The sequence below is a fragment of the Calypte anna genome, chromosome 2 (assembly GCF_003957555.1).
Source record: "Calypte anna isolate BGI_N300 chromosome 2, bCalAnn1_v1.p, whole genome shotgun sequence".
Lineage (NCBI taxonomy): Eukaryota > Metazoa > Chordata > Aves > Apodiformes > Trochilidae > Calypte > Calypte anna.
In genome coordinates, this window is record NC_044245.1 from 5,006,505 (window position 1) to 5,030,090 (window position 23,586).

Below are 23,586 nucleotides of genomic sequence, written 5' to 3' on the forward strand. Positions count from 1 at the left end.
ATGCAAATGCCCCCAGTTCTGCAGAAAGAGGAGCTAAATACCTGCAGCCAGAAGCACAAAACCAGCTCTTAAGGTAGCAGCTTGAAGCACTGCACAAAGGTGAAAGGAGGACTGAGACCTCAGCACAAGGCTGAGCAACTTGTACAGTCCTGCACAAGAGTCCAAGGGGACTTGAATCCAGATGAAAGGGTGGATGCTTCCTGTCCTCTTGAGGGGCTGAAATAGACCTGTAACACTCAGACAAAAGCAAGAGGAGGAAAAAAAAAAGACATTTCTGAAGAAAGCAGAAGTCTGCATGAACACAGAGAAGCAGGCATATATAATGGCGTTTTTATTCATAACACCTTTAACTTGGACTGCAATTCTTTCAGTTTTTAAGGTTGAATTCGGGCAGCAATTGAGGAAAAAAACCCAAATAGTCTGTGTACACAAACAATGCAGCTTTGAATAATACACGATAAGTTTATTTCATATTAACATGAACAGTAAAAAGTTGACATTTTACTTCAGGTCCTTTCCTTTATTCCTCTATTGTGTCCTTTTTGCCAGTCTCTTGTCCCTCAAACTGTGGATACTTTGCCTCAACATCAGCCCAAGTTAGATAACCATTGGCCAGGTCACGAATGATGGCAGGAAGTTCAGAGATCTGCAGGAAAAAGGTCACAAAGACACATGAAACAAAGGCATCAGAATCAAATTGCTCTGTTGGGTACTTGGGGAACATGGGGAATTTTTACATCAACAACAGACCAGGTGCAAGCTATCCTCCTGACAGATCATTTCTGAGAAGAAAAAATAATTAATTAGATTATCTTAAAGCCCAGTCTGTGTCATCTCAAAGACTGCTCAGTTATTCAGAGTGACCCATGAGGGAAGTGCAACTGTCACAGCATGTAGTGTTATGTTACAGATCTGGAAGGAAAAGCAAACAATACAAGCATCCAAAGATGCTGTAAACCAGGATTTGTCAGGCCCTGCTTGCTGCAGGATCAGCACAAAAGAAGCTGCCCATTCCTTTTCTTTGCTTCTCACAGCACACTGGCATGGTGGGAAGGATCTGCTAAAGAAACTAGAAAATTTTTAGAAATTAAAGGGTAACAAAGTCTCAGCTCTGCTGCTTGGCAGTGAGAGGTCATCCAGGTGACAGGGACAGATGGGTGCCCTGAGGAGCTGGCTGCTACCCTGCTCCAAACCCACAGCCAAGTAGCCCCGAGCAGTACAGGTGCTTTTGGACAGAGAGGAGAACAACTCGGCCTCACAGATCAGCACTAACTCCTCCTCCATCCAAACTGCATTCCCCAGGAGAGCCAGGGGAGAGAAGGTGCCAAGGTTGCATGTTCACAGCTCTGAGCAGGTTTTGCTCACAGACAGTGAGACCACCATGGGGAGAACTGTTTTTCTAGTCTGTCTATTATGGCTGTACTAGCAGAGGGCTTCTAGGCAATGGTTCACACTTCCCTGGTGCTGCAGAGGCAGGAAGGAGCAACCTTTAAAGGTTGTGCTCTGCCAGCCAGCCTGAGGCAACCCAAAATCTTCTGACCTTTGGTGCCTGTGGATTCAGAGGAGCTCTGCCTCTAACAAGGCAGACACAAACCAGCAAGCCCATTTACTCAGCAGCCTTCACTCAGGAGGAGGCACTGAGAAGAGCAGTGCCATAAGCACTAAGCATGGCTTTCAAGTAAGATCAACACTTCTGCATTCCAGACAAACAAAAGCTTCTGATTGCTTTAGCAGCAGGGTTGTCATCTCCTGTCTGACCAGTATCCCAGCATCGCTTCCCTGGGGATTTCTCGGAATGGTTCAAGTTGTCTACCAGAGCCAGAGGCATCTCCCCCACAGACTGCTGGATCACAAACAGCAGCTAATTGGCCTTCCCAAACCCCTGAGAAAACACTCAGCTCCCTCAGGAAGCCAAACCCCCTCTGCCTGCCCCTTACCTCAGCTCGGATCTGGCGCATGGAGTCGCGGTCCCTCAGGGTGGCCGTGTGAGGGCTCCGGTTGACTGTGTCAAAGTCGATGGTGATCCCGAAGGCAATCCCGATCTCGTCAGTCCTGGCGTAGCGCCGGCCGATGGATCCAGAGGAATCATCCACCTTGTGAGAGATCCCATTCCTGGTGAGTGCTTCAGCTGCAAGGAGGAGAGAAGAGGAGGAGCTCAGCAGGACTCGTTATCTCCCCAGGAGGAAACAGGGTCCTGACGGTGCTCTCCAGCACCCCTGCCTGAAAGGCAGCACCGTGCATCCCGGATTCCGGAAGCATCACAGACTCTGTTCCACAGAATCATGGAATGGTTTGGGTTGGAAAAGACATTGATCATCGAGTTCCATCCCCCCTGCCTGGGCAGGGATACCTCTCATTAGACCAGGCTGCTCAAAGCACCACTCAACCTGGCCTTGAACACTTCCAGGGATGGGGCAGCCACAGCTCCCTTGAGCAAACTGTTCCAGCAGCTCATCCCCCACAGGAAAGAATTTTTTCCCGATATCTCACCTCTTCCAGATTAATCCTGTTGCCCCTTGTCCTCTCATTACCCACCCCCCATGTCAAAAGCCTTCCCCCAGCTTTCTTGTAGGTCCCCTTCAGATATTGGAAAGCTGCTCTAAAGTCACCTGGGAGCCTCCTCTTCTCCACGCTGAACAACCCCAAATTTCTCAGCCTGGCTTCATAGGGGAGGGTGCTCCCACGCTCTGGTAACTTTTGTGTCTCTCCCCTGGACACCCTGAAGGAGCTTTATGTCCTTCTTATGCTGGGATTTTGACAGATGTAAGGCTCCCTACCAAGCCTGCAAGTCCAAACCAACCCCACAGCTACACTCACAGCTCACCATGTTGCATTACTCGACCCTCACCCCAAGAGCAAAGTCACCAACTTACTCAATGACAGTCCCACAACTCTGCTTTAACTCAAACCCACACAGCCTGACCTGTGTCTGGACACATCCAGCATGAGGAGGCAAGGTCCTGAGCAGAGCTACAGCCCACAGCAACAGACACTGTCTGACACACAGTCCATGTTCTCACATATCCTTTAAGTAGTCACTCCCAGGTGATACCATTGGGCATTCTGACAGAATGCTTGGTAGCTCAGCAGCTCTGGGACTAAGTTACTTCTGTCAGCTTCTCCCAAGCAGTGGGAAAGACTTCTTTTTGACACAAGGAAAAAAAGAAATATCTTTTACACTGCAAACCAACACAGGGAATGGCAGGGAGCTGGGTTTTTTGAGGTTTGACTGAAGAGTTTGGTAGATACCCAAAGCTGGCTGATCCAACCAACTCAGCTGTTCTAGTTCAATGTCTCACTCTTCATACAAGAGCCCCATAATCCCAGTGCTATTTTCTCCCTAGAACAGAGAAGAAGAAAATTGCTCTTCCCAGTGGACATCCCCCCAACTGGACCCATAGGGCTTAATATACTTACACAATTCCTTGACAAAAGGCATGAATTCCTGATTCTGGCTTAGGGGAAGAACAGAACACTTGAATGGTGCTACAATAGCTGGGAAACTGAAGAACTAAGGAAAAAAAAGAGCACAAAGAAATGTTTTAAGGTTAGGCCAGATTCTCTGGAGGTGAGAATAAGATCTGAGGTGACTGTTCAAGGGGAGTAGCTGGCCCTAAGACATGACTATTCAGGGCTCCAGGAAAAAGACCTCACACTGCTGAAGCAAGATTGATTTTCTCCACATGTCCTCCATTCCCCTTTCCCTCCTGACAGCCAAACATCACCAAAAGAGGTCTCCCAGAGCTTTTCCCTGAAGAAAGTAAACCTTGTCTGAATTACAGAAAAAAAGAAGGGCAGAAAAGGTTCTTTCCAGATTTAGTCTTATTCTAAAGGGAAGAGCTCTCACAATCATTTCACTGTTTGATTCCCACAGAGACTCCCCATACACAAGGAGTATATGCAGTTTCAGGGTTTTCAAAACTCAGAGATACCCTCAGAGAAAAAATGAAGAAAAAGGGGAAAATATCATAATGGTTCAGAAGTAATGTAACTGAGACATACCACCATCCAGGCAGCCCAGGATACACAAAGTAAATGGGTACAAGAAGGAGGGTAAGTCCAAAATTTTAGACTTTGTGAGCAGTTTGAGATTGAAAGTAAACTGTGCCCTAATTCTGGGCTCCTGAATCCTGTTCCCCCTACTCTATCACATCCTGTGGCAAGCAGAGACACCAAGGAGCTCTCTTATTTTTCTTTTCTATAGATGAACTCTAGCAGGCAGAAACAACAAACAAGGCTCAAGATCACATTTATAGACAGGCTCATATGGGCCACCAGCAGCAGTGCAGAGATTCACAGTTTAGGCACCAGCTGGAACAGGCTGGCAGTCTGTATGTAAGACACACTCCCCTTTGGCCCCTGCTACAGCAAAGTTTCAAGTCAAGACTTTAGGGATGCCTGGAATCAGAGAAGGCTGAATTTTGTGGGGGACTGAGGAAACAATCAGTCTATTGTCCATCTTGCTGCACACTACTATGACTCCAGGAAAAGCAACAAAGGGAGAGGAAATAAAATACTGAAGAGATGCCTTTCTCTGAGTAATGGGTCACTGCCAAGTGTGAATTCAGAAGGAAGAATTTCTCACCCCCCTGCCAGCAGCACAGTGAGAGCCTCATGCACACACAGCCCCAGAATGCTCTCAGTGCACATGTATAAATGACACGCATGCTGGCAAAACCAGCAGGACAACAGCCCACCTGGGCTTTTCCCATCTCTTCTGTGCATTGTGTACTCTTATTTCAGTCCTTCCCCTGGACTGTAGGGAAAGGCAAATTATTGCAGCTGCTTTGAAGCTGTGGCTGGCCAGGGGAAAGCTCACCGTTCTCTGCTCGTCTCCTTCCCGGATGTGGAATGTGTGTTCAAACACTGTGTACATGATCCTCCCAATACCAAACGAGGGCTCAATTACATTTGGGATGATTTCTTCCACTGGAACACAAAGAATTCATCACTAAAAAGAATTTATACACACACAAAAAAAAAAAGCTGTGTTTACATAAGCTGCCTTTCTGCTTGTAAGTTCTAACTACATGTATCTAGCACAGAGACCTTCCTGCTCTAAATACAAATACCTGAAGCAGAGATTTGGAATTATTCCATGCACAGTGTTTAGGCTGTAAATAACAACTCAAGGGACCTTCTCTGGCTCTGAGAGCAAAAAGCACAGCACAGCTTACATCCACACAGATAAACACTTCTCCAGTTCACAACAGCAAAGCCTCATCCAAGCTGTTTGCTGGAAGGAGTCACTGTCACTGGGAACACTCTGCTCCTCACACCAAGCCACAAACTCTGTCCAAGCATTGTCTGGGAGGGTGTTATTTGCTATAGACCAAAACTGCACCAGGGAACATGCTAACAAATAAACAGCCTGGATGATGGCAGGGTAACACTCAGTCCCTGACCCACTTTGGCTGAATGTACAGACACAGCTTCAGTATCCAGCAGTCTGAGCAGAGCAGCAGGGAACTTCAGATCCATCTCAAATTCCAGCAGGCATTCCCTCCTTTGAGTTTTTCAGCTGGCTATTCCAACACTGCTCCCCTCCCTATTTTCCACCCTCCTGCAATGTATCACAAGAGTGGGAAAGGAGGATCAACCACTTTCTGTCCACGAAACTTCTCAGATGTGATGTGCTACGTGGTTATACACCCCTCATTGCCTCCAGCCCTTGACACAAGTCTGTCAGAGATGCTTCTCCCTCCTCCTCCCCTCTGTGTGTGGAAGGAGCTCAGCAGACAGCTGCCCTGCTCAGACACTGCAGCTTTTTAGAAAAATCCCAGATAGTTTACTGGAGAACAACCAACCATTATAACCAGCAGCTGCTTTTGAAAAGCAAGGGCAGAATCCAGCTCTCCAGCACTGCACCCAGGCTTGCCTCCCACTCTGTGTGCCTAGAGAGCAAACCCTCCTCAATTAAACACCTAACCTGGGGTGAGACTGTAGCTCCCAAGAGAATCTTCTTTTTTTATTTTGACCAACAGAAATCATGATAAGACAGGGAAATCCTAACTTTTGCCTCCTTGCTTGCCAAACTCAAATGTACTAATTTAAAGCAAAACCAGCAACTGGGGCTCTACTTGCTGGCCTCCAGCAATATTACAATCACAAACAATTAGAACTCTGATTCTTTCTTTGAAGTGGTGACAAAGCCAAGCCTGGCACAGCAGCAGGATGTGCTGACTGAAAGACACCTGGACAGCTCAAAGGCTCAGCAGCTGCAAGAACAAGTGCATTTCGAGCACACTACAAGTTACTCTGCTTCTTCCTTGGAGCATTTATCACTTTCCCAACCTATGGCAGGATGAATCACTAGCTACAGGATGAACTGGGGAAAGGAAAAAAAATAGATGAATAAAAAGTCAACCTCAGTACCTAAGCTTTGTCACAAAACCTTCATAAAAGACCTTGGGTGAGGTGCTTACAGAGCTGACTGGAAAGACAAAGGACTTCCTTGAGGAATTAAATCTGTGGATTTTGGAAAGTTACCTTCTAGCTCTATTTCTCACATGAGGACAAAAGCTCTGTGGAGATGCAGTTGCTGACTAAAGCTGATGCAATTACTGACTACCAGAGGAGCTGACTGGATTTGTCAGCTTTAAAGTCTGGTCAGCACAGCACCCTAGTGAGCTGGCAGAAGCTGGAAGGTTGACTCCAGGCAGTGCAGTGACAAGAGAAGCTCTGAGCACAGAGATCTGCCCAAAGCCCTACCACCAAAATGCCACAAACCATCTGCTGCACTGCAATGGACTCAAAGATGAAAGCTCTGAAAGCTGGGGAGCCTTCCCCAGCTCCTCCATCACTACAGCACCTGACTCCTAGCACCACGTGGGACCTCACAAATCCCAAAGAATGCAACTGAAGCAGCACAAATATAATGCACCACCCAAAGTCTATTAAAGGGTGAACAGACCAGGTGAGAGGCAGGCAGGCAGCCCTGCATCAATGGCCACAAATCTCTCTGCTAGGGGAAGGTGTTTCAGCTCTTAAGCTGTCAGATTTCAAGGAAATAACACTTGGCTTTTTTCCCATGCCACTATAGAATATTAACAGCACAATGCAATTAATAAAGCTCCCATTCAGAGTGCTTCCTGATCTGATACTTATTTTTGATGATCAAGCAAAGATTTAAATTTACCATGTAATGTTTTCTGAAATCTCTTCACAGTAACCATGTCCTTTGTTAATTTAAAAGTTTTCCCTTCAGTTTCAACAGTGAATTCCCTGCAAAGGAAAAAAAAAAAAGAAATAACTTAAAAGCTACAGCAATAAATAAACTCTATTTCCTTAAATGCATCAATTGGTTGACATTAAGTGCAGGATGATAAAAGCCAGGGCAAATTCCAGAGATCAAAGAAACATTTGGCATCCTTATTAAATGACATTTACATTAATAATAAAATTACTACATCTACATTAAAAGCAACTACCTTCATAAACACAGTGAACTTGGTTGTGGTTAACAGCCTGAAGTAGACTCAGTGAGGAAATGGATGAACCTCAGGATGAAGCATGGACACAAAAAGGAAAAGGGGAGGCACACAAGCCAGGCAATTGCAGTAGGTTGTGCATCTTGAGTGCATGGGCTTCTGATGAAAACTGAGTTGTCAGAAAATACACTCTGCATTTTCACAGACACCAAAGAGGAAGATACAGCACAGCTATTGCTTATTTCTAAAGCTTCTGACATTGTCTTCTATTTTCACTTGCTCCTTGCTAACTTGCTACTAGCAAGGTGAGAAGTGTGTGCTAATCACCCACATCTGGACCCAATCCCAAATGGTCTGAAGTCTGCTCTGAATGCAGCTAAAAGTGGATGCTGAGTTAGAGTCATGGTTTGCAGTTCACTATCAATCCAAACCCAGGATACTGCTAATAACTCATCTATTGAATCACTTCAGTGGAATTCTGGAAGAAGTAATTTCACTCTTTTGATGTATGTATGCACAGACCCTATGAGGAAGGGCTGGGGGTATTCAGCCTGGAGAAGAGGAGGCTCAGGGGAGACCTCATCACTCTCTACAACTCCCTGAAAGGAGGTTGGAGCCAGAGGGGGGGTTGGTCTGTTTTCCCAAGCAACTCTCAACAAGACAAGAGGGCAGGGTCTCAAGTTGTGCCAAGGGAAGTGTAGGTTGGATATTAGAAAGAATTTCTTTACAGAGAGGGTGATCAGACATTGGAATGGGCTGCCCAGGGAAGTAGTGGATTCTCCGTGTCTGGAGATATTTCAAAAGAGCCTGGATGTGGCACTGAGTGCCATGGGCTGGGAACTGCAGCAGTAGTGGATCAAGGGTTGGACTTGATGATCTCTGAGGTCCCTTCCAACCCAGCCAATTCTATGATTCTATGTACACATCACCATATTCTGTGAGTTTTTCTCCTCAGTTTGACTGCTGTTTTTTCTACGCTTCCACATGCACAGAGATGTAAAAGAAATAAATCTTAGATCAGGAGGAAAAAAAAGAAAATGTTACTGTTCAGGAATGCAATCATTGGCCTTGTACCATTTCAAGCAAGAAATGGTTTCCTTTTTATTATTTCCCCAACAGCCTTCAGGTAACATACACAGCTGCTGTCCTGATTCAGCCAAATCTGACACCTACAGACATCTCTTACATTTTCAGTTTCTGTTGTTAGGAACACAGGCAGACAGGTAAAGGAAAACCATACCAACTGCTGCCCCAATGAGTCAAGGGCTGAACAGGTCCTAAAGTGTATCCCTGAATATTGGAGGACTCTACACAAGTTCTGTTTCTCAGTTAACTACTTGGTTCCACCACTCACAGAAGTATTTGATTAATTTGAAAAATGAAGTTCAAAATCATCTGCCAGCCCTGGTCAACTTCAAAACAGAGTTTTAAGATGGTAAATACTTCTCATTTCACTGAAGTTTCTCTCCTACAGAATGATTCTATTAAAGCCAGCAGCTCATTTCCACACAAATAAATATTTGAATACCATGGTTACACATTTATGTGCATGTATCAAGAGATACACTAATGGATGACCAGCAAGGACCTGGCAGAAGGGACAGCACATCACTTCAGATGATTTGCTCAGTCTGCTCTCCCAAGGATCTTGCTTTGAAGTGGCTCAGATTAAGCCAGAACCTCAGAAATCTTCCTAAGAAGTGTCAGAAAAAGGCACCATGCACACACACACAGCCAGCTCACCCTTTCTCATTGAGCAGCTGCTCCATCTCAGTGACGTAGCACTCATCACAGGAGGTAAGGTATTCCATCACTACCTTTGCATCCTTCTTATAAGCTTTGCCAATGGCTCCCTTATTTGCCTCAAACTGAACAATGTTGACTGTTCTGTACAAAGCAGTTAAGGAGTTTGAGATGACAGAAAGCAGAGCCTGGTTCTTTTACTATGTCCAAGCCAACTGCTACACAACATAAAGCTCTGATAGCAATGGACTAAGGAACTTCCTTCCAGGAGAAGAAAGGAACAATAAAAATACCAAAGAGCAGAAAATCAAACTTTAAACCAATACAAAATTTTTAACAAGCACATGGATTAACCTGGGCTAGTCACCCCACATTTAAGCAACTCTCCACAGTCAACACAAAGACTACAATGAAGCCAGGCAAAAACCCAAGCATAACAGTAAATCCCCTTTGCCCACCTAAAGGCACCCACATGCTCAATTCTTTGAAGGTTACACCCCAAATTTCATGCTGGTCTGTACCTCTAGGTTTCCCTGCTAAATTACAGATGTAACTGAGCTGCACAGCTCACCAAGACTGCCAAAATCACTTGTCATTTCAAGAGAACTTGGTTTATTCTGAAAGGATATAGGTTCTTTGAGAAGCTTCTCAGCTATAAGAGGAACTTTGGTGGCACGGGCATGGCAGGAGAGGTCATAGCAGGAACGATCAGCACAGCCAACAATCTCAATCCAGCCCTGAAAAAACAAGAAGTGGAAGCTTTCACCAGCTCACTTTTTTTGTCCACTTAACCATCAAATATGTTTATTCATTCTTAAGCCCTCCCTGCTCCCATGGTTGTTTTTTTCCTATGTAATTAGCTCTGTTACAATAAGCAGCTCTCCCTCACTAGTTGCTCCTTCATTTGAATGATTCCATTTGTTTCCAGAGGAAATGATCAGTTATCTAACCAGTGCCTGGGTTCAGGGCCAGGTTTTCCACATGGCTTGGCAGAACACAGCACTGTGCCAATAGCTTGAGGCTGGTGACACAGCCCTGTCACTCACATCCTATAGGCACATGAAGATCTCATGCCTTTGGGGCTTTACCACCCTGCAAATATGAAACAGGCAGCAGGAAAACACCCAATGGACAACAGCCTGGTTTACGAGCTAGGAAAACATCATATGCAAGGGAAGCACTTCTTTTAGCATGTATGGCAGGGAGGTTCAAAACATCACACACAGAGAACTGATTAAACCTTCCACTGGCAGCAAATGCAGCCACCCCCTGGATCTTCTGAACCCCATAAAAGACAAATCAGCTCCTTTCTGTCACATTACTGTGGACACACAGGGAGTCAGAAGCTGTGTGGTTTTCCAGCCTGCAGTCAAGCAGCAGGGTGTCAGGAGAGATGTGAAGAGAAGAAATCTCTGTGCTGGAAAAATCATGGTGTTCCAAACCACCTTGGAGAACTTTCACACAAATTAAGCCATCAGGGTACTGCAGCCACTTTTCAGAAGGTTTATGTAATAACTTCTAGAATGGATTTTAAACCACTAAGTGCAGTTGACTTCTGACGAGTGCCCCAACCTGGCACAAACATTTTTGGTCAAGAATTAAGTGAAACAAAGCATAAGCCCAGCTCACAAGGTGGTTCTGTCATGTCCCTATGATTGCTGTCTTCACCTCTGGGTCAGGCTGCTGCACAGACTGCTGTGAGGGCTCTCCTCATCTCCAAATCAGGCTTGCAAAGTTTATTAACTTTACTTATATGGTGTGACCCCCATTTGTCTAGCCTGTTTTGGACTGGCTGGGGAAGGGAGGCTGGGAACTTAAGGAATTCAGCTATCTACATTCAGAGGAAGCCATTCCTTCAATTATTTCTACAAGTCTTTCTATACAAAGACAAATCACTCAGCCAAGCAAGAGTTCTAATTTTTCTCTCATGTTGAGTTTAGTGAAATTTGACTGGTTGCTATTGCTCTAGCAAGCTGTAATGAAAGATCAGCAGTGATGAGCCTGTTTCAGCTCCTTAAAGGAAAAAAACAAAACTAAAACCCCTGAACAAACATAAATTAAAAAATCACCTGGACAAAACCCAACCACACACAACCTTCTCATCCCCAGGTTATAGGAGGTTCTCCCTGCCCATAAATAAGGCAGAACCATCTGAAACCTTAATCTGTTCCCTGTCTGAACCCCTCTGGGCTGAGCATGCCACCAGTGTGGCTATCAAATTGGTCATGACTGTGGATGGGGTCACTGCAATGTCACAGGCCAACCCCACAGATCTCAGCAAAATCCCTTCAATCTTTCAATCCTTTTTTTGAACTAGACCTCAAAGAGTTCTCTAGATGTTTTCAGGAATCTTCACATACCCCAGACTCCTTGGAAAAGCTCGCCAGGCAGAAAATCATGTGCTTCATTACACATGAGGAAAAAATAAAGAAATTGCTTTCACTTTTTTTTTAAGCTCAGATTCAACCTAAAAAGTAGATTTTGTAGCCTTAAAGAGGGAAATTACTTTATACTCAATAGTCTGGTTATTATGCCTTCTAATACATTCCTTTTGAAACTATCATTCCAACTGATATAGCTGGCTGAGACTTACTGAAGAGGCTGAAAGCTCTCCAAGAGAATCTAAAATGAGTCTAAGAGCCTTGACTTTAACTATCTACTGCTGGTTTACCTGAAAGAAAAAAAGAGACATTTTTTCAAAATCAATCCAACAATTTAAGGGAAAAATAAGGCACCCAATAAGGCCTGAGCTGAACAGCTTAGTGACTCAGCAGGAAGTTTAAAAAAAAATCTTTGGGAATTTTTCTCCCAGCTCATCTGAACTAGCAGGAGGAGTGAGCTCTTTTCTCATAGCTTGGAGTGGAAAAGGAAGAGCAAGTATTCTAGCAGGAAAGAATCTGCCCTGGATTAATGTCTCCAGGAAAACAAATCTTTCCCCACTGCTGCTAGAGGGGTTATGGTCTCTGGAAATGACCAGAACCTTTCCTTTAATTCCAGATAAAATCTGACCAGCACAGTCAGTCCACAGGCAACTTCAAACTCCACAGAAAGAGTGTGAAGCACGAACCTACAAATAAGCAAGAACAGTTTGTGAACTCTGTGCAAGCCCACAGCAGGGAGCTGCCCTGTCCCTTTAGTAGTGGATTCAGAGTATTTCTACTCTGTGTTCACACAGACACAGGGCTGGAGAGCAACAGACTCACAGCCTTGGTTTTAAAAACCAAGAAGCAAAGCAGAGCCCCTTCTTGCAGAGGTGACAGGGAATGCTGCTTGTTCTTTGCCACTTACATAGGATGTTTTGGACTCTGCATCCCAGCAGTCACAGGCATAATGAGCCATCTCATTCTCCATGTGCTGTCGGAAGCGCAGCTTCTCCGGGGATACTCCAACCTTTGTAAGGAAGAGGTAGATTCTGCCAATGAAGTAACCGAGAACGGAGTTATTGATCACACCCTGGAAAGGCAAAAAGTAGAAAAAAGGAAAGAAAGAAGAAAAAAAAAAAAAAAAAAAAAAAAAAAAAGAACAAAAAAATCAGGCATTAATTCCTAAAGAAGCAAACCCGTGAGCTGTTGTACTTCTGCAGGCAACCTCACACATTGCAGGCAGAACTTCTTGCAGCTGTCTGTAATGGAGCACTCTGTCTGCCTTGAAACTATTGCAGCATTTCAAATTCACCCAGGGCCTTTTGCAGTATCTCCATCAGAACAAAACAGTTATTATTATTCCTCTAGAACTCATTACTAACTGAAGATCACCTACTTGAAAATACCCTGCTGTATCCAGCAGTGCAGCAGAATTACATCATGGCTCAGCACTCCCCTACAGCTCACAGTTGCAATACAAGGGAATGGTCTTTTTTTAAAAAATTGTTTTTGTTTTATGTTTTTTTGGTAGGGTTGTTGTGGGTTTTTTTTTCCAATGGGGTTTTGAAGAGAGGGGTGTAGGGGGCTGATAGTATCATGACACCACCATGTGCAAGACATGTACTGCTGGAGAGCAGCAGCTGAGCACTGCATTCCCAGTCACTGCTGAGGTTTTAGAAGATATTAGCACTCCTCACTGTTCCTCTCCCATGAGCTAAGCCTGAAGTTTAACCTCTAACCAGCATCCCAGCACCACCTGCAGCCTTTCATTACTGGAAATGAGGGTTGGACTCGATGATCTCTGAGGTCCCTTCCAACCCAGCCAATTCTATGAAAGGAGGGCCAGGCTTGGATCTCAGTCACCCTGACTCACTGGAGATAACCTACACTTCAAATCTGGCAGCAAACCCCAGCTGGCACCAACACAGCAGTTTGTAATTTAGCCTTGAGAGCAGCATCCAAAAGAGGAAGCACCACGTGGGGGCAAGAGGAACTTACCTGCTGGACAGCATCTCCCAGCCTCATTATGTGGGCAGACTGCCCACTGACCTGGGCCTTGGAAGAGTACAGGAGGACGTTGAGATCTGCCACATTCTGAAACTTGGGGTGATTTTTCTCACTCGGATCCACAAAGTGCTCAATTTCTGCCATGGTGAATTCCCTAGTGGAAACACAAGTAACCACGTGTATTAAATATCCTAAGTATTTGCCACAACCCATCTAATACATGATTGTACTTTAGCCTCTCACAAGCAGGTCAGCAGTTCACAAACATGTGCAAATCCAGAGCCAGTACAATGTACAGACTGGAACTCAACACTTGACTCAGTTTCATCTTCAGATTCCTAATAAATCTTTCAAAAAATCCATTTAGAGATTGCCATGATTCAGAGCAGAGAACACCACCTTTGGAAACACTTCCAGAAGTTCTTTGGAGTTCTTTTTTGGAGTTCTTCCAAACAGTAGTGATACTCATAGTAGAAGTATACATTTCCTAGAGTGTCAGGGAAGACCAGTCCACAGATTAATCCACAGTAGCTTTAATTCAGGTTTGAGGTTCCCAAAATAGCCAGAGATTCTTGAAGATGCTGCTGCTGCTCCATCCAGGCTGATTTGATAACCTGTCTTTAATACCTCTCCACTCTTACATCAATTCTACTCTTGCTTGAAATGGCTCTATATTGAATAAGCTTATCAAGAACCTTTAAAAAAAAATCTCTAGATAATCATTAACTTTAAATCACAGGCATCAGGATGTAATTTGCTATGACAGCATAATAACACAGTTTCCAATAAATGTGCCACAAGTGTGTAATTTATATTTGACTGAAAATGCATTTCAATGAGAAAAGTTCTCATTTCCAGATGTGCAAGAGAGAGCAGGAGGACTGAGAAAATTCCTAGGAGTTCCCTTAGCACTAACAATGCCACTGCCTCTTGGAGACATTTATGGCACCATATTATTAATTAGCAAGTTTACAACCCATACTGCCTGTGAACTATGGAACCACACTGACTGTGCATGGGAGTTTTTGTTCCCACTTAGATGGAGGAGACTTCAAAATAGTTCAGTTGAAATAATAGTTCAGTTGAAATATTATTATAAATAATAAGTATTTAATGAGTTTATATTGTGAGCCCATCACTGATATTCTCCTTAATGAAATGAAATAATTACTTTTATCCTGACACAGAAGGCTTTGTAAGTAATTCTTAATAACCCCAAGATTTCCTGTTTAACTGATCTTGGGACACAAACATGTCCTGAGTCAGGCTCTCCACATTTGCTCTCTGTAGTAAACTGCAGAATTGAGGAATGAGGAAATACTGCTGCAAGGTCAATCATGTTTTGACTCCAAAATTTTGTTTTTTAAGTAAATCCCATGAACAGAATTAAACAACCAAAGCTGCATGTCCTGTAGAGAACACAACCACTTTTAATGTAATTCTCTTAGATTATGATGAAAGCCAAATCTTGTTAGTAACACAATTTAATCTAGAGGTTTCTTACACAACAGCTATTTCAGAGATATTACTTCTCACAGGCCATAGAATTCTGCAGTTAAAACCTCAACTAAATGAGCTCCTTGGCCATGAACCTTTAAGACTCATGAGGCACATTATGAGTGCTCTAGAAGAAAGCAGTAATGTGAAGTAATCATAAATCATGTTCTGGCACAAAAGGGAGGTGCCACCTGCTGAAAAAGAAAGAGGAAATATGCAGTATTGAAAGAGGAAATATGCAGTACCTCACTCTGATAAGGCCCGAGCGGGGTGAGATTTCATTTCTGAAGGAATTCCCAATCTGGGCAGCAGCAAAAGGAAGTTTGCCTTGGTTAAATTCCAGAAGACGTTTGAAGTTGAGGAATATTCCCTGGGCAGTTTCTGGCCTCAGGTAGCTGAAAGGAGATAGGGGAAAAAAAAATTCAGGAAAATAAAAGGGTAGGGAAAGCAGTGAGAAAATAAACACACAGAACATGGAATTACTACAAAACGTAAGGGTGGTACTTGCTCCCTTGAGTCTTTTAACTCCAGATACAAAACAAGGAAGCTGAGGGGGAAAAAAACAAACAAATATCAGCTGCAGCCCAAGCCAGAGTTACTCCCAAAAGTAAATTGGATGACCTGGCAGCTTTTGAGGCACACATGGAATGGAAAAAGATGCTTGAATGAAATATTGGTCAGTGACACCAAAGAGGCAGAGGGAATGCACCCTGAGTTTTACCAGACTGCTTACAACTGAGATTTTGCAGGCAAATACCACTGGATCACCCTACCATGGAGTTGCTCACATCTGGGGATCCAGTATTAGCTAGGCTGGGAAACAACTCCAACCAGTAAGGGCATTGCTGTTATCCACATGATCTGGCTGCCTCAAGTTTTTTGGTGAATCTGCAACAGCTCCTTGTTTTTATTACCTTTCAATAAGAGTATAAGGAACACTAAGCTGCCAGAGAAAACTGGGACTGAGAGGCAGGAGAAGAAGAAATTCAATTCAAGAAGAAATTGCACCTTTCAATCCTGTGGAGATTTCATTTTTACTCCATGAAGAAGGAACAGTGTGAGCAGGGTAAGATTAGTACCTACCCAGGCATGTTTCCTCCAGGCCCAATGGAGGTCTTGAACATCAGATTGAAGGAAACAGGAGGGGAGAGGTCATTCCCAGTGATGGGTGATTTCACGTTGTAATTGACAAAGAGATCTGCAAGTTCTTGCTGGCCATAGTTGTCCAACTATTGGTAAAACACAGGATAATTATTTTCATTACCAGACATGATAAATTCATTATATCCTCTTCATCTTTTAGTAAATAAGCTCTACAGCCCTGAATCACCTGCCCAAATACTCCCTTCACATCTAAATTTTCATGCAAGCTAAAGTTCAGCCCAATGACAGAATCCACTGCACATCTGCAGACCCATTTTAGGACCACAACTCAGTCACACCACCAAAAGCCTGAAGGCTGGAGAGAAATCCAAGCACTGAGCACAAGAGTGGGTGTAAAGCAGATGCAAAGTCACTGGGACTGCATCACCACCCACCAGTATCTTCTTAACATTTTCAGCTAACACACAGGGAGCAGTGTTTTGGGAAGGGAAAAAAATACAGCTATGAGAGAGAAGAAAGCAAAATATTTCTGCAGGGCTTTGTCTGCATTCATGTCTCCTTCTTCTGCATGAAACACAATATTCAAGCTGTCCATTAAATGCTCTCTTTTAGAACTGCTTGGCATTTTAATTAAATAAAGCAAATCTGTAGCAGAGGGCTCCTTGGTGAAAGGCTTTCCATTTGTTCAGAAAACAATTCAGTGGTAACTGGACATTTTCCCAGGTGGGATTCTGTCAGCCCCTTGCAGGACCCTACCTTGCCCTGAAGATGGGAATCAAACAGTAGTAGAACCACAGATCTAGCTGCAACCTAACTGCACAACAGCCATGATTTCTGTCAGTGCTTTCTGCTTTATATATTAACCTTCTGTACAGCTGCATTTAAACACTTTATAAAGGATCTATAAACACATAAAGGATCTACACCCAACAGTCCAGCAATGACTTAACACTGGTGTTTAAAATCAATCTAGCTTCTTCCAACACTGTCATGATCCCTCATATATCAAAGAAAATTCAAAACAGGAGATAAAAAAAGGTTTATTAATAAAGGAATGGCCCTAAGGAATCAAAATGCAAAGCTGAAGCATGGAAAACCTAATGACAACAGCTCAGGGATGCCATGCACTGGGAAAAAAAAAGTTGCTCTTCCTGGAAGAAAATGCTCTGGAAGCATTTATCCTAGCCATGAGAAACAAAAGTTTTAAAAACAAAATAAGAAAAGCAAATGTCTGCACAGCTGCTCTGGAATATCAGCTTGGAGCTTCAACTATTCTCACAGTAAACACAGGAAAAATCTGTGCAGGGTACTAGAGACAGAGGAAGAAATCTCAAGGGCTTCAAAGCTGAGACAGCTTTAAAACATAATTCAGGGCTAATTCAGAAAAACTCCTAACAAAACCTCTTGCCCATCTCCATCCCTTTTTATCACATTCCTGCAGTCAAAGGTAAAGGGAATTCAGAAGAAATAAGGCCTTTTGCCAGGGTGTGAAATGGAACAGAGCAGACCAGCTCCAAGGACAGCCCTACCAATCCCACCTTCAAGAGACTAATGCAATAGCAATAACTCTCAAAAACAGCAGAAGGGAGATATGAATAACCAGCAAGTTTACCAGATTTGTTAACCAGGAAGTTTTTAGGAGCATGCATGGCCTACAAGTATCTCTGAGGTAAAGACTTCTCAGCATCCTGAGACACAGAAGGGACATGGCCTCTGGACTGAGTCCATCACACTTCCCCTGAAACACACCCCCCTGAAACATTCACCTCCCTGTTCAGACACCTACCTGTGTTAGAACATTCTCCATTTCTGCCTTTTTTTCTGCTGTGCACTTCTTGTCAGACATAAGCTTCTGCAGATGAGCTGTAAGCATAAAAAAAAAAGTATTTAATGAGTTTATATTGTGAGCCCATCACTGAGCCCAACCTAAGGCTAGATAAATGGGGTTGGTCTCTACTCCCAGGTAACTGGAGACAGGACAAGAGCAAATGGACTCAAGTTCTGCCAGGGGAGTTTCAGATTGGATATAAGGAAAAATTTATTTACTGAAAGTTGTCACGCATTAGAACAGGCTACCCAGGGAGGTGGTGGAGTCACCACCCCTGAAGGTGCTCAAAAAACATGTGGAGCACTGGATGACATAGTTCAGTTGGTGTGGTGGTGTTGGACTGATGGTTGGACTTGATGATCTTAGAGGTCTTTTCCAGACCTAATGATTCAATGAAGTCAGGAGGATTCTCCAACATAAATGTAAATGTATGTCCACCAGCTGTCTGTAAGGGTAATTCCACCCATGTCACCAGGGCAAGGCTGAAAGAGCTGCATTGGAGTGCCACAGGGATAACACCAGCTCCTTATCCACTTCCCTTCCAACATCCATTCCCCTAAACCCAAGCAATAGCTTTGTAGTCACTTTCTTCTTCCTTTTTACAGAGACTGAATTTCCCTCACAACACCCTCCATGACACAAAGACAGAAAAGGAGACCAAGGCTTCCCTCTCTCATCTGAAAGAAGCAATCTGACTCTCTGGTGGCAGGAACAGCAGGAGGCTGCTCACAAACAATGGTCTAAAGAAGACACAGAGAGAGGGACACTTGTTTATGATGCTGTCCAGCATGCAAAGTGAGCTGAGGTGAGAGGGGCTTCTTTTGGGCTATTTTGACAATGAAAAAATTCTGACTAAATCATCTGAAAACAGCTTTAATACCAATATAGATAGTTCCACCTACATCCAAAGAGAAGGGTAGAAAAATAAAGAGCACAATCCACATAAAGAGGAGAATAAGTTTTGCTTTCACAATGGAGCCATACATGAAAGTTTTAAATAGCATTCTTATTTCTCAGATAATTTTACATGATTTTTTGTTTGTTGTGTTTTCTGAGTGAGTTTTAATCAATTAAACCAGCAAAAAGCATGAGGACTTTGCAAACCTAAGAAATGTCTTAAGTCCATTTAGCATTCCCAAATGCCAGCTGAATTCTGAGGTGCACCAAAGTCAGCAGCTGCTGTGCAATTAACCTTTGCACACAGAAAACATCCTCTGTCCCCTTAAGCTTGTCATTACATCCTTAGTGCTGAATAAAAAGCAACTGGGACTCCAGAAAACTGAGACAGAACACAGGGACCTTGTTACACAGGGAGTCCTCAACTTAGACAACACAGTAATCTTTTGTGACCTGATGGCACAGTATTTCATTAAAAGGAACCAAATTGTTTTTACTAGAGATCCTGTACTTCATTTGAGACACTAACAACACATCTGGGTAGAACCCAGAACTTGGGGGACCCTTGGTATGACTAATGACCTACAGACCTAAGTGTAAAAGTCTGGCTATGCCAACAGCCTTCCTTGAAAAAAAAACACTCTGCAAAAAACCCCCAAGCCCTGGAACAAAACCAAACCTTTTAAGAGATGATCAGCACGAAAACATTCCCCATTTTTCACATCTTTCACCATGAAGTCAGCAAACTTGTCTACATGGCCAGAAGTCCTAGGAAAGATGACAGGAAAAAAGAACATGAAGGCTGCCCCTGGAAAGCCCCAGGTAATGTTTGAGCCCAGTGGACAGACCATTACTGGAGCAAAGTCATTCACACTATGCACCCAAACTGCAGGCTCCCTCTAAAATCTAAAGATCTAAAATTTAGACTTATATTCAGCAGTACCATCCTATAGAAAACCTGACCAGGGAAAGTATCAATACATCTAAATCTTAAATGTGTCACCGTGTCACTGAGATGACACTCTGTGCCTTTAGGAACCAAACTGTAATTGAAACAAGACAGAGATGTAGCTGCGAGGCACACTCAGAAGAGTCCAGGTGGACAGATTCCCAATATTTTATACCAGTGATCCATGAAAGCTTCTGCCTGTTATGCTGTGAGCCATACAAGTCATGCTGAATGATTCCAAAAGCTCCTGACATACATAGCAAACCTGTGAGTAGTCTTAGTGGAGATATGTGGAGGTCCAGAGTCTGAACAATGTTCTCACCCCCTCCCTGCTCCTTGAATAAAAAGAGGGCTTCAGTCCCCAGGACTACAGAAGAAAAGCATTACTGCTATTCAAAGCTCAGCTACCATATTGCATATTGTCATCTTTCCACAGAGAAAGGAAGGATGGTCAAGCAACCTGGCCCAAACTATGACTCAAATGCCCCAGATTTAGGGAAGCCTTCTAATCTTTTGTCTTCTTGATCTTTTTATGAAAGGGGTAACACCAGTTTCTTACCTAATGGTGCTGCTAGGAGACACTGAGACATAGGACTCCCAGACATGAGTCCCACTGCTCTCCTTGATTTATGGAACAGCTTCTCCCACTGACCTGTGCACTGATATCTAATTATTTTGCACTGCAAGAAGCTATGAAATTGGGTGACCCAGCCTCAAGATCTCTGTGGATAATTTTACAGAAAACTAAAAAAAGCAACTATGACCAGAAATTACATGCTGCAGAATAAAAACCCAAAACATTTACCTCAGAACTGGCTCTGGTGTGAGCATGGTACAATCAATCTCCAGGATTTGCTCTTCCTGAATAAAGTGCTGTCTCCATGCCTGGATGATGTTGTTCTTCAAAGCACACCCAACAGGCCCAAAATCATACAAACCACTGACACCTGCAAAGATATAAAGATAAAAACACATGGGAGGTGTGAGATTGTATAAACCTGCTTTGTTCAGAGGAAATGTCCTCCCTTCTCACTGTTTCCATCATCTGGTTTAAGTCTGAGCTTATTTGCTGAGTATGAAGCATCAGCACATCTGTGCTAACCATGGATATGCAATGCTGCTCATGGTAGAAAGTTTTTTACATAAAACCCATAACATCAAGGCTGAAAAGCAAACTCTAAGAATCCCCTAAATAGACATTGCCCTACACTAACCAGTACAGTTCAGTTGCAGAGTGCACTGGGGCATCAGTTAGAGGTAGAAGCTGTAACTGATAAAATAATTGCAACCAACAACTGTAAAAGCCACATTATCTCCACCAATAGGAGTTAATTTTGTGGAGAGTTTTGTGGTAGCAATCTGAAGGAGGAAGCTGAATACAGGAGAAGTGATAATGCACATGCCAAAGCAGTATGTTATAGTCAGCAATAGAGCTTATCAGTCAATCAGTATTTTAGGCACAAAGAAAAAAAAAACCCACAATATAAACCAAATAAATCAACCCAGAGTATTTATTTTAGTATCTCAGCTGAAAGAGCAATAAATATTGGAGGCACTGTGCTGGCCCCCCTTCCCCCTTGCCCCAAGCTGCCTCAGATCAGGTTTAACAGCTGGAATTATTCACCTGTTCGATAAAGTTCATTGACAAAGTTCATGAAGTTAACAGGTTCTAAAGTTCACAGCAGTTTTGAGCTTGAGTTTTCCTTGCCAAGGAAAGCTCAGCTAGAGATGAATGGCCATGAGAAAATAAGCTGATGGCCCCTCTGAATGCTGAAACCTTCAACCACTCTACAAAGAAATTATCTTCTGTGAGGTTATGCTCAGAACTTGGATTCTCAAGTCCACTCAGAAAGCAAAAGACAAATTTTGAGCCCCCTCCATACCCAAAGACTTCAGGAAGGGGGAAACTTATGCATGGTTTACAGACTCAAGCAGGACAGTTTCAAGGTAACTTTAAGAAGAATTCTCAATGTTGTATTAATGTAACATTGCAAGAGCACAGTATTGCACACAGCTGTAAAGACCAGAACATTAGCCTATAGGGATTAAAATGCAAATTTCTTCTAACCCATACCTCCATAAATAGAAAAGGCTTGATCATAGAAAAACCTCCTTTTCAGGGTGTCTTCCATTTTTGCTCTGTCCACGATGTCATCTTTGGGCTGTAAGGCCAGCTCCTGTCATTCAAGCAAATCAAACCCAGTTAATAGCTCTCCTTTCTGGCAGGAGGACAAATCCTCTCCATTCACCACTATGACTCAAAAGTCTGTAAAGACCATTCTGAAGCAAAGGTATCCTGCCAACATGCTCATTTTCCAAAGAGGAATTGTGATACTGAGATTCAAGGACTCAATAACAAACATGATTGTCTGAATGCAAAATTTTAATCACTCAGGGTGGACTCATCTGCCCTGACTTTCAGACAACTAAGTCTGAGCTGGTATCCTCAGCTTTCTTTACAATCAGTGGAGAGAACTGGCAATTTCTAAAGCAATTCTTCCAACCTATTTCCCACTCACAACTACAAAGAGTCTTTAAAGTTACTAGCTTGGACTACAAACATCTGACTCTTTAGTACACACAAAACTTCCAATGAAGTGCTCCTCAAACCAAAGAACCTTTGGCTATGAAGATGATGAATACAAGATTCATCCTGTGCTCTGCCAAAGGTGTACATTTAGTTACTTGTATTAAGAATATCTGTTTGCAAAAGGTGGGCTTTCAAGAAAATGTAGTTAGAATGCCTAAATGCCCCTACCAGATTCTGTGAAAATCTGTTGCAGCAAACTATTTCAACTGAAAACTTATTATTTTTGCAGCCAACTCCATTTGTGAAGTCAACAGACTGGAAAGATTTTCTTTAACACAGACAATTCACTGATTAAAGCAGAGTTAAGCCAAGAAACTAATTCCTAAGTGGCTAACATTTTGAAGAGCCTTTTGGTAACAAAGTGTCACCAGTAATTTCAAACTCTTCTTTTTCTAGCACCTCTAAAGACACATAAAACTGGTCTAATTTTAAAAGCACTGTACCTCTGCTGCTCCCATGAATTAGCACAAGCCAAGGAGAGACACCTCATCAGGAGGGACAGAAAGTCACAGGCAGAGAACACACAGGGTCAAGAACCAGAACAGTGCTTTTAAAGCATGGAATGGGAATTCATTTGACACTCTGCCAAAGAAGTCCCCCTGCACAATGACCAGAGTTTTTCTTAACAGAAAGAATTTTGCCCAGAGATGGACAGGAGAGACACAGAGACACAGGGAGGAATGACCAGCAGTAAGAGGTGATCAAGCACAGAATTCTGTAGAGCCCCTCTTCTACTGCTTAAAGAGAACACTTAATAAATAGAAGTCAAAGGAACAGTCTATCCTATCTGGCATACATTCATAAACACAAATTCTTAAATACAGACTCAAATAGAAGGCAGAAAAGTGCCTGTGTTAGCCTTCAAGGGGAAGAAAGACTCTGTATAGGAGCAGAACCATCCACTGACTCAACATACAATTTAGAACACTATGGCAAGCAATGTGAAACACTCAACTGCTCTGCCCTGTTCAAACCTTCAAATCCAGAGTCACTTTGCTTTAAGCAGGAATCACAGGGCTTGAAAACTGTACCAGCAGCTGCCCAAATGATGAGGATTCATCCTGCTGCCTGATGCAGTGCTGCTGGAAACCCTGTCATGAGGACACCACCAGAGTGCTGTGCTCACAAGAGCAGATGCTGCATTTGCAAGGTCATTCTTACACTGCCAGGGATACACA

General features: G+C 43.3%; 1 protein-coding gene across 1 annotated transcript in view; it reads right to left on the minus strand.

The window, feature by feature from the left end:
• Window positions 1–302: 302 nt before the first annotated feature.
• GARS1 (glycyl-tRNA synthetase 1) overlaps window positions 303–23,586 on the minus strand; it is a 28,113-nt gene continuing 4,829 nt past the window's right edge. Inside the window, exons 3-17 of the mRNA XM_030445154.1 lie at window positions 21,893–21,995; window positions 20,624–20,765; window positions 19,549–19,637; window positions 17,931–18,007; window positions 16,124–16,269; window positions 15,286–15,435; window positions 13,535–13,697; window positions 12,462–12,626; window positions 9,803–9,910; window positions 9,174–9,319; window positions 7,139–7,224; window positions 4,820–4,929; window positions 3,418–3,511; window positions 1,938–2,128; window positions 303–646 (exon numbers count right to left, since the gene is read on the minus strand). Coding sequence (XP_030301014.1) covers window positions 521–646; window positions 1,938–2,128; window positions 3,418–3,511; window positions 4,820–4,929; window positions 7,139–7,224; window positions 9,174–9,319; window positions 9,803–9,910; window positions 12,462–12,626; window positions 13,535–13,697; window positions 15,286–15,435; window positions 16,124–16,269; window positions 17,931–18,007; window positions 19,549–19,637; window positions 20,624–20,765; window positions 21,893–21,995 — 1,896 coding nt within the window. The 3' untranslated portion in view covers window positions 303–520. The remainder of the gene's footprint in view (window positions 647–1,937; window positions 2,129–3,417; window positions 3,512–4,819; window positions 4,930–7,138; window positions 7,225–9,173; window positions 9,320–9,802; window positions 9,911–12,461; window positions 12,627–13,534; window positions 13,698–15,285; window positions 15,436–16,123; window positions 16,270–17,930; window positions 18,008–19,548; window positions 19,638–20,623; window positions 20,766–21,892; window positions 21,996–23,586) is intronic.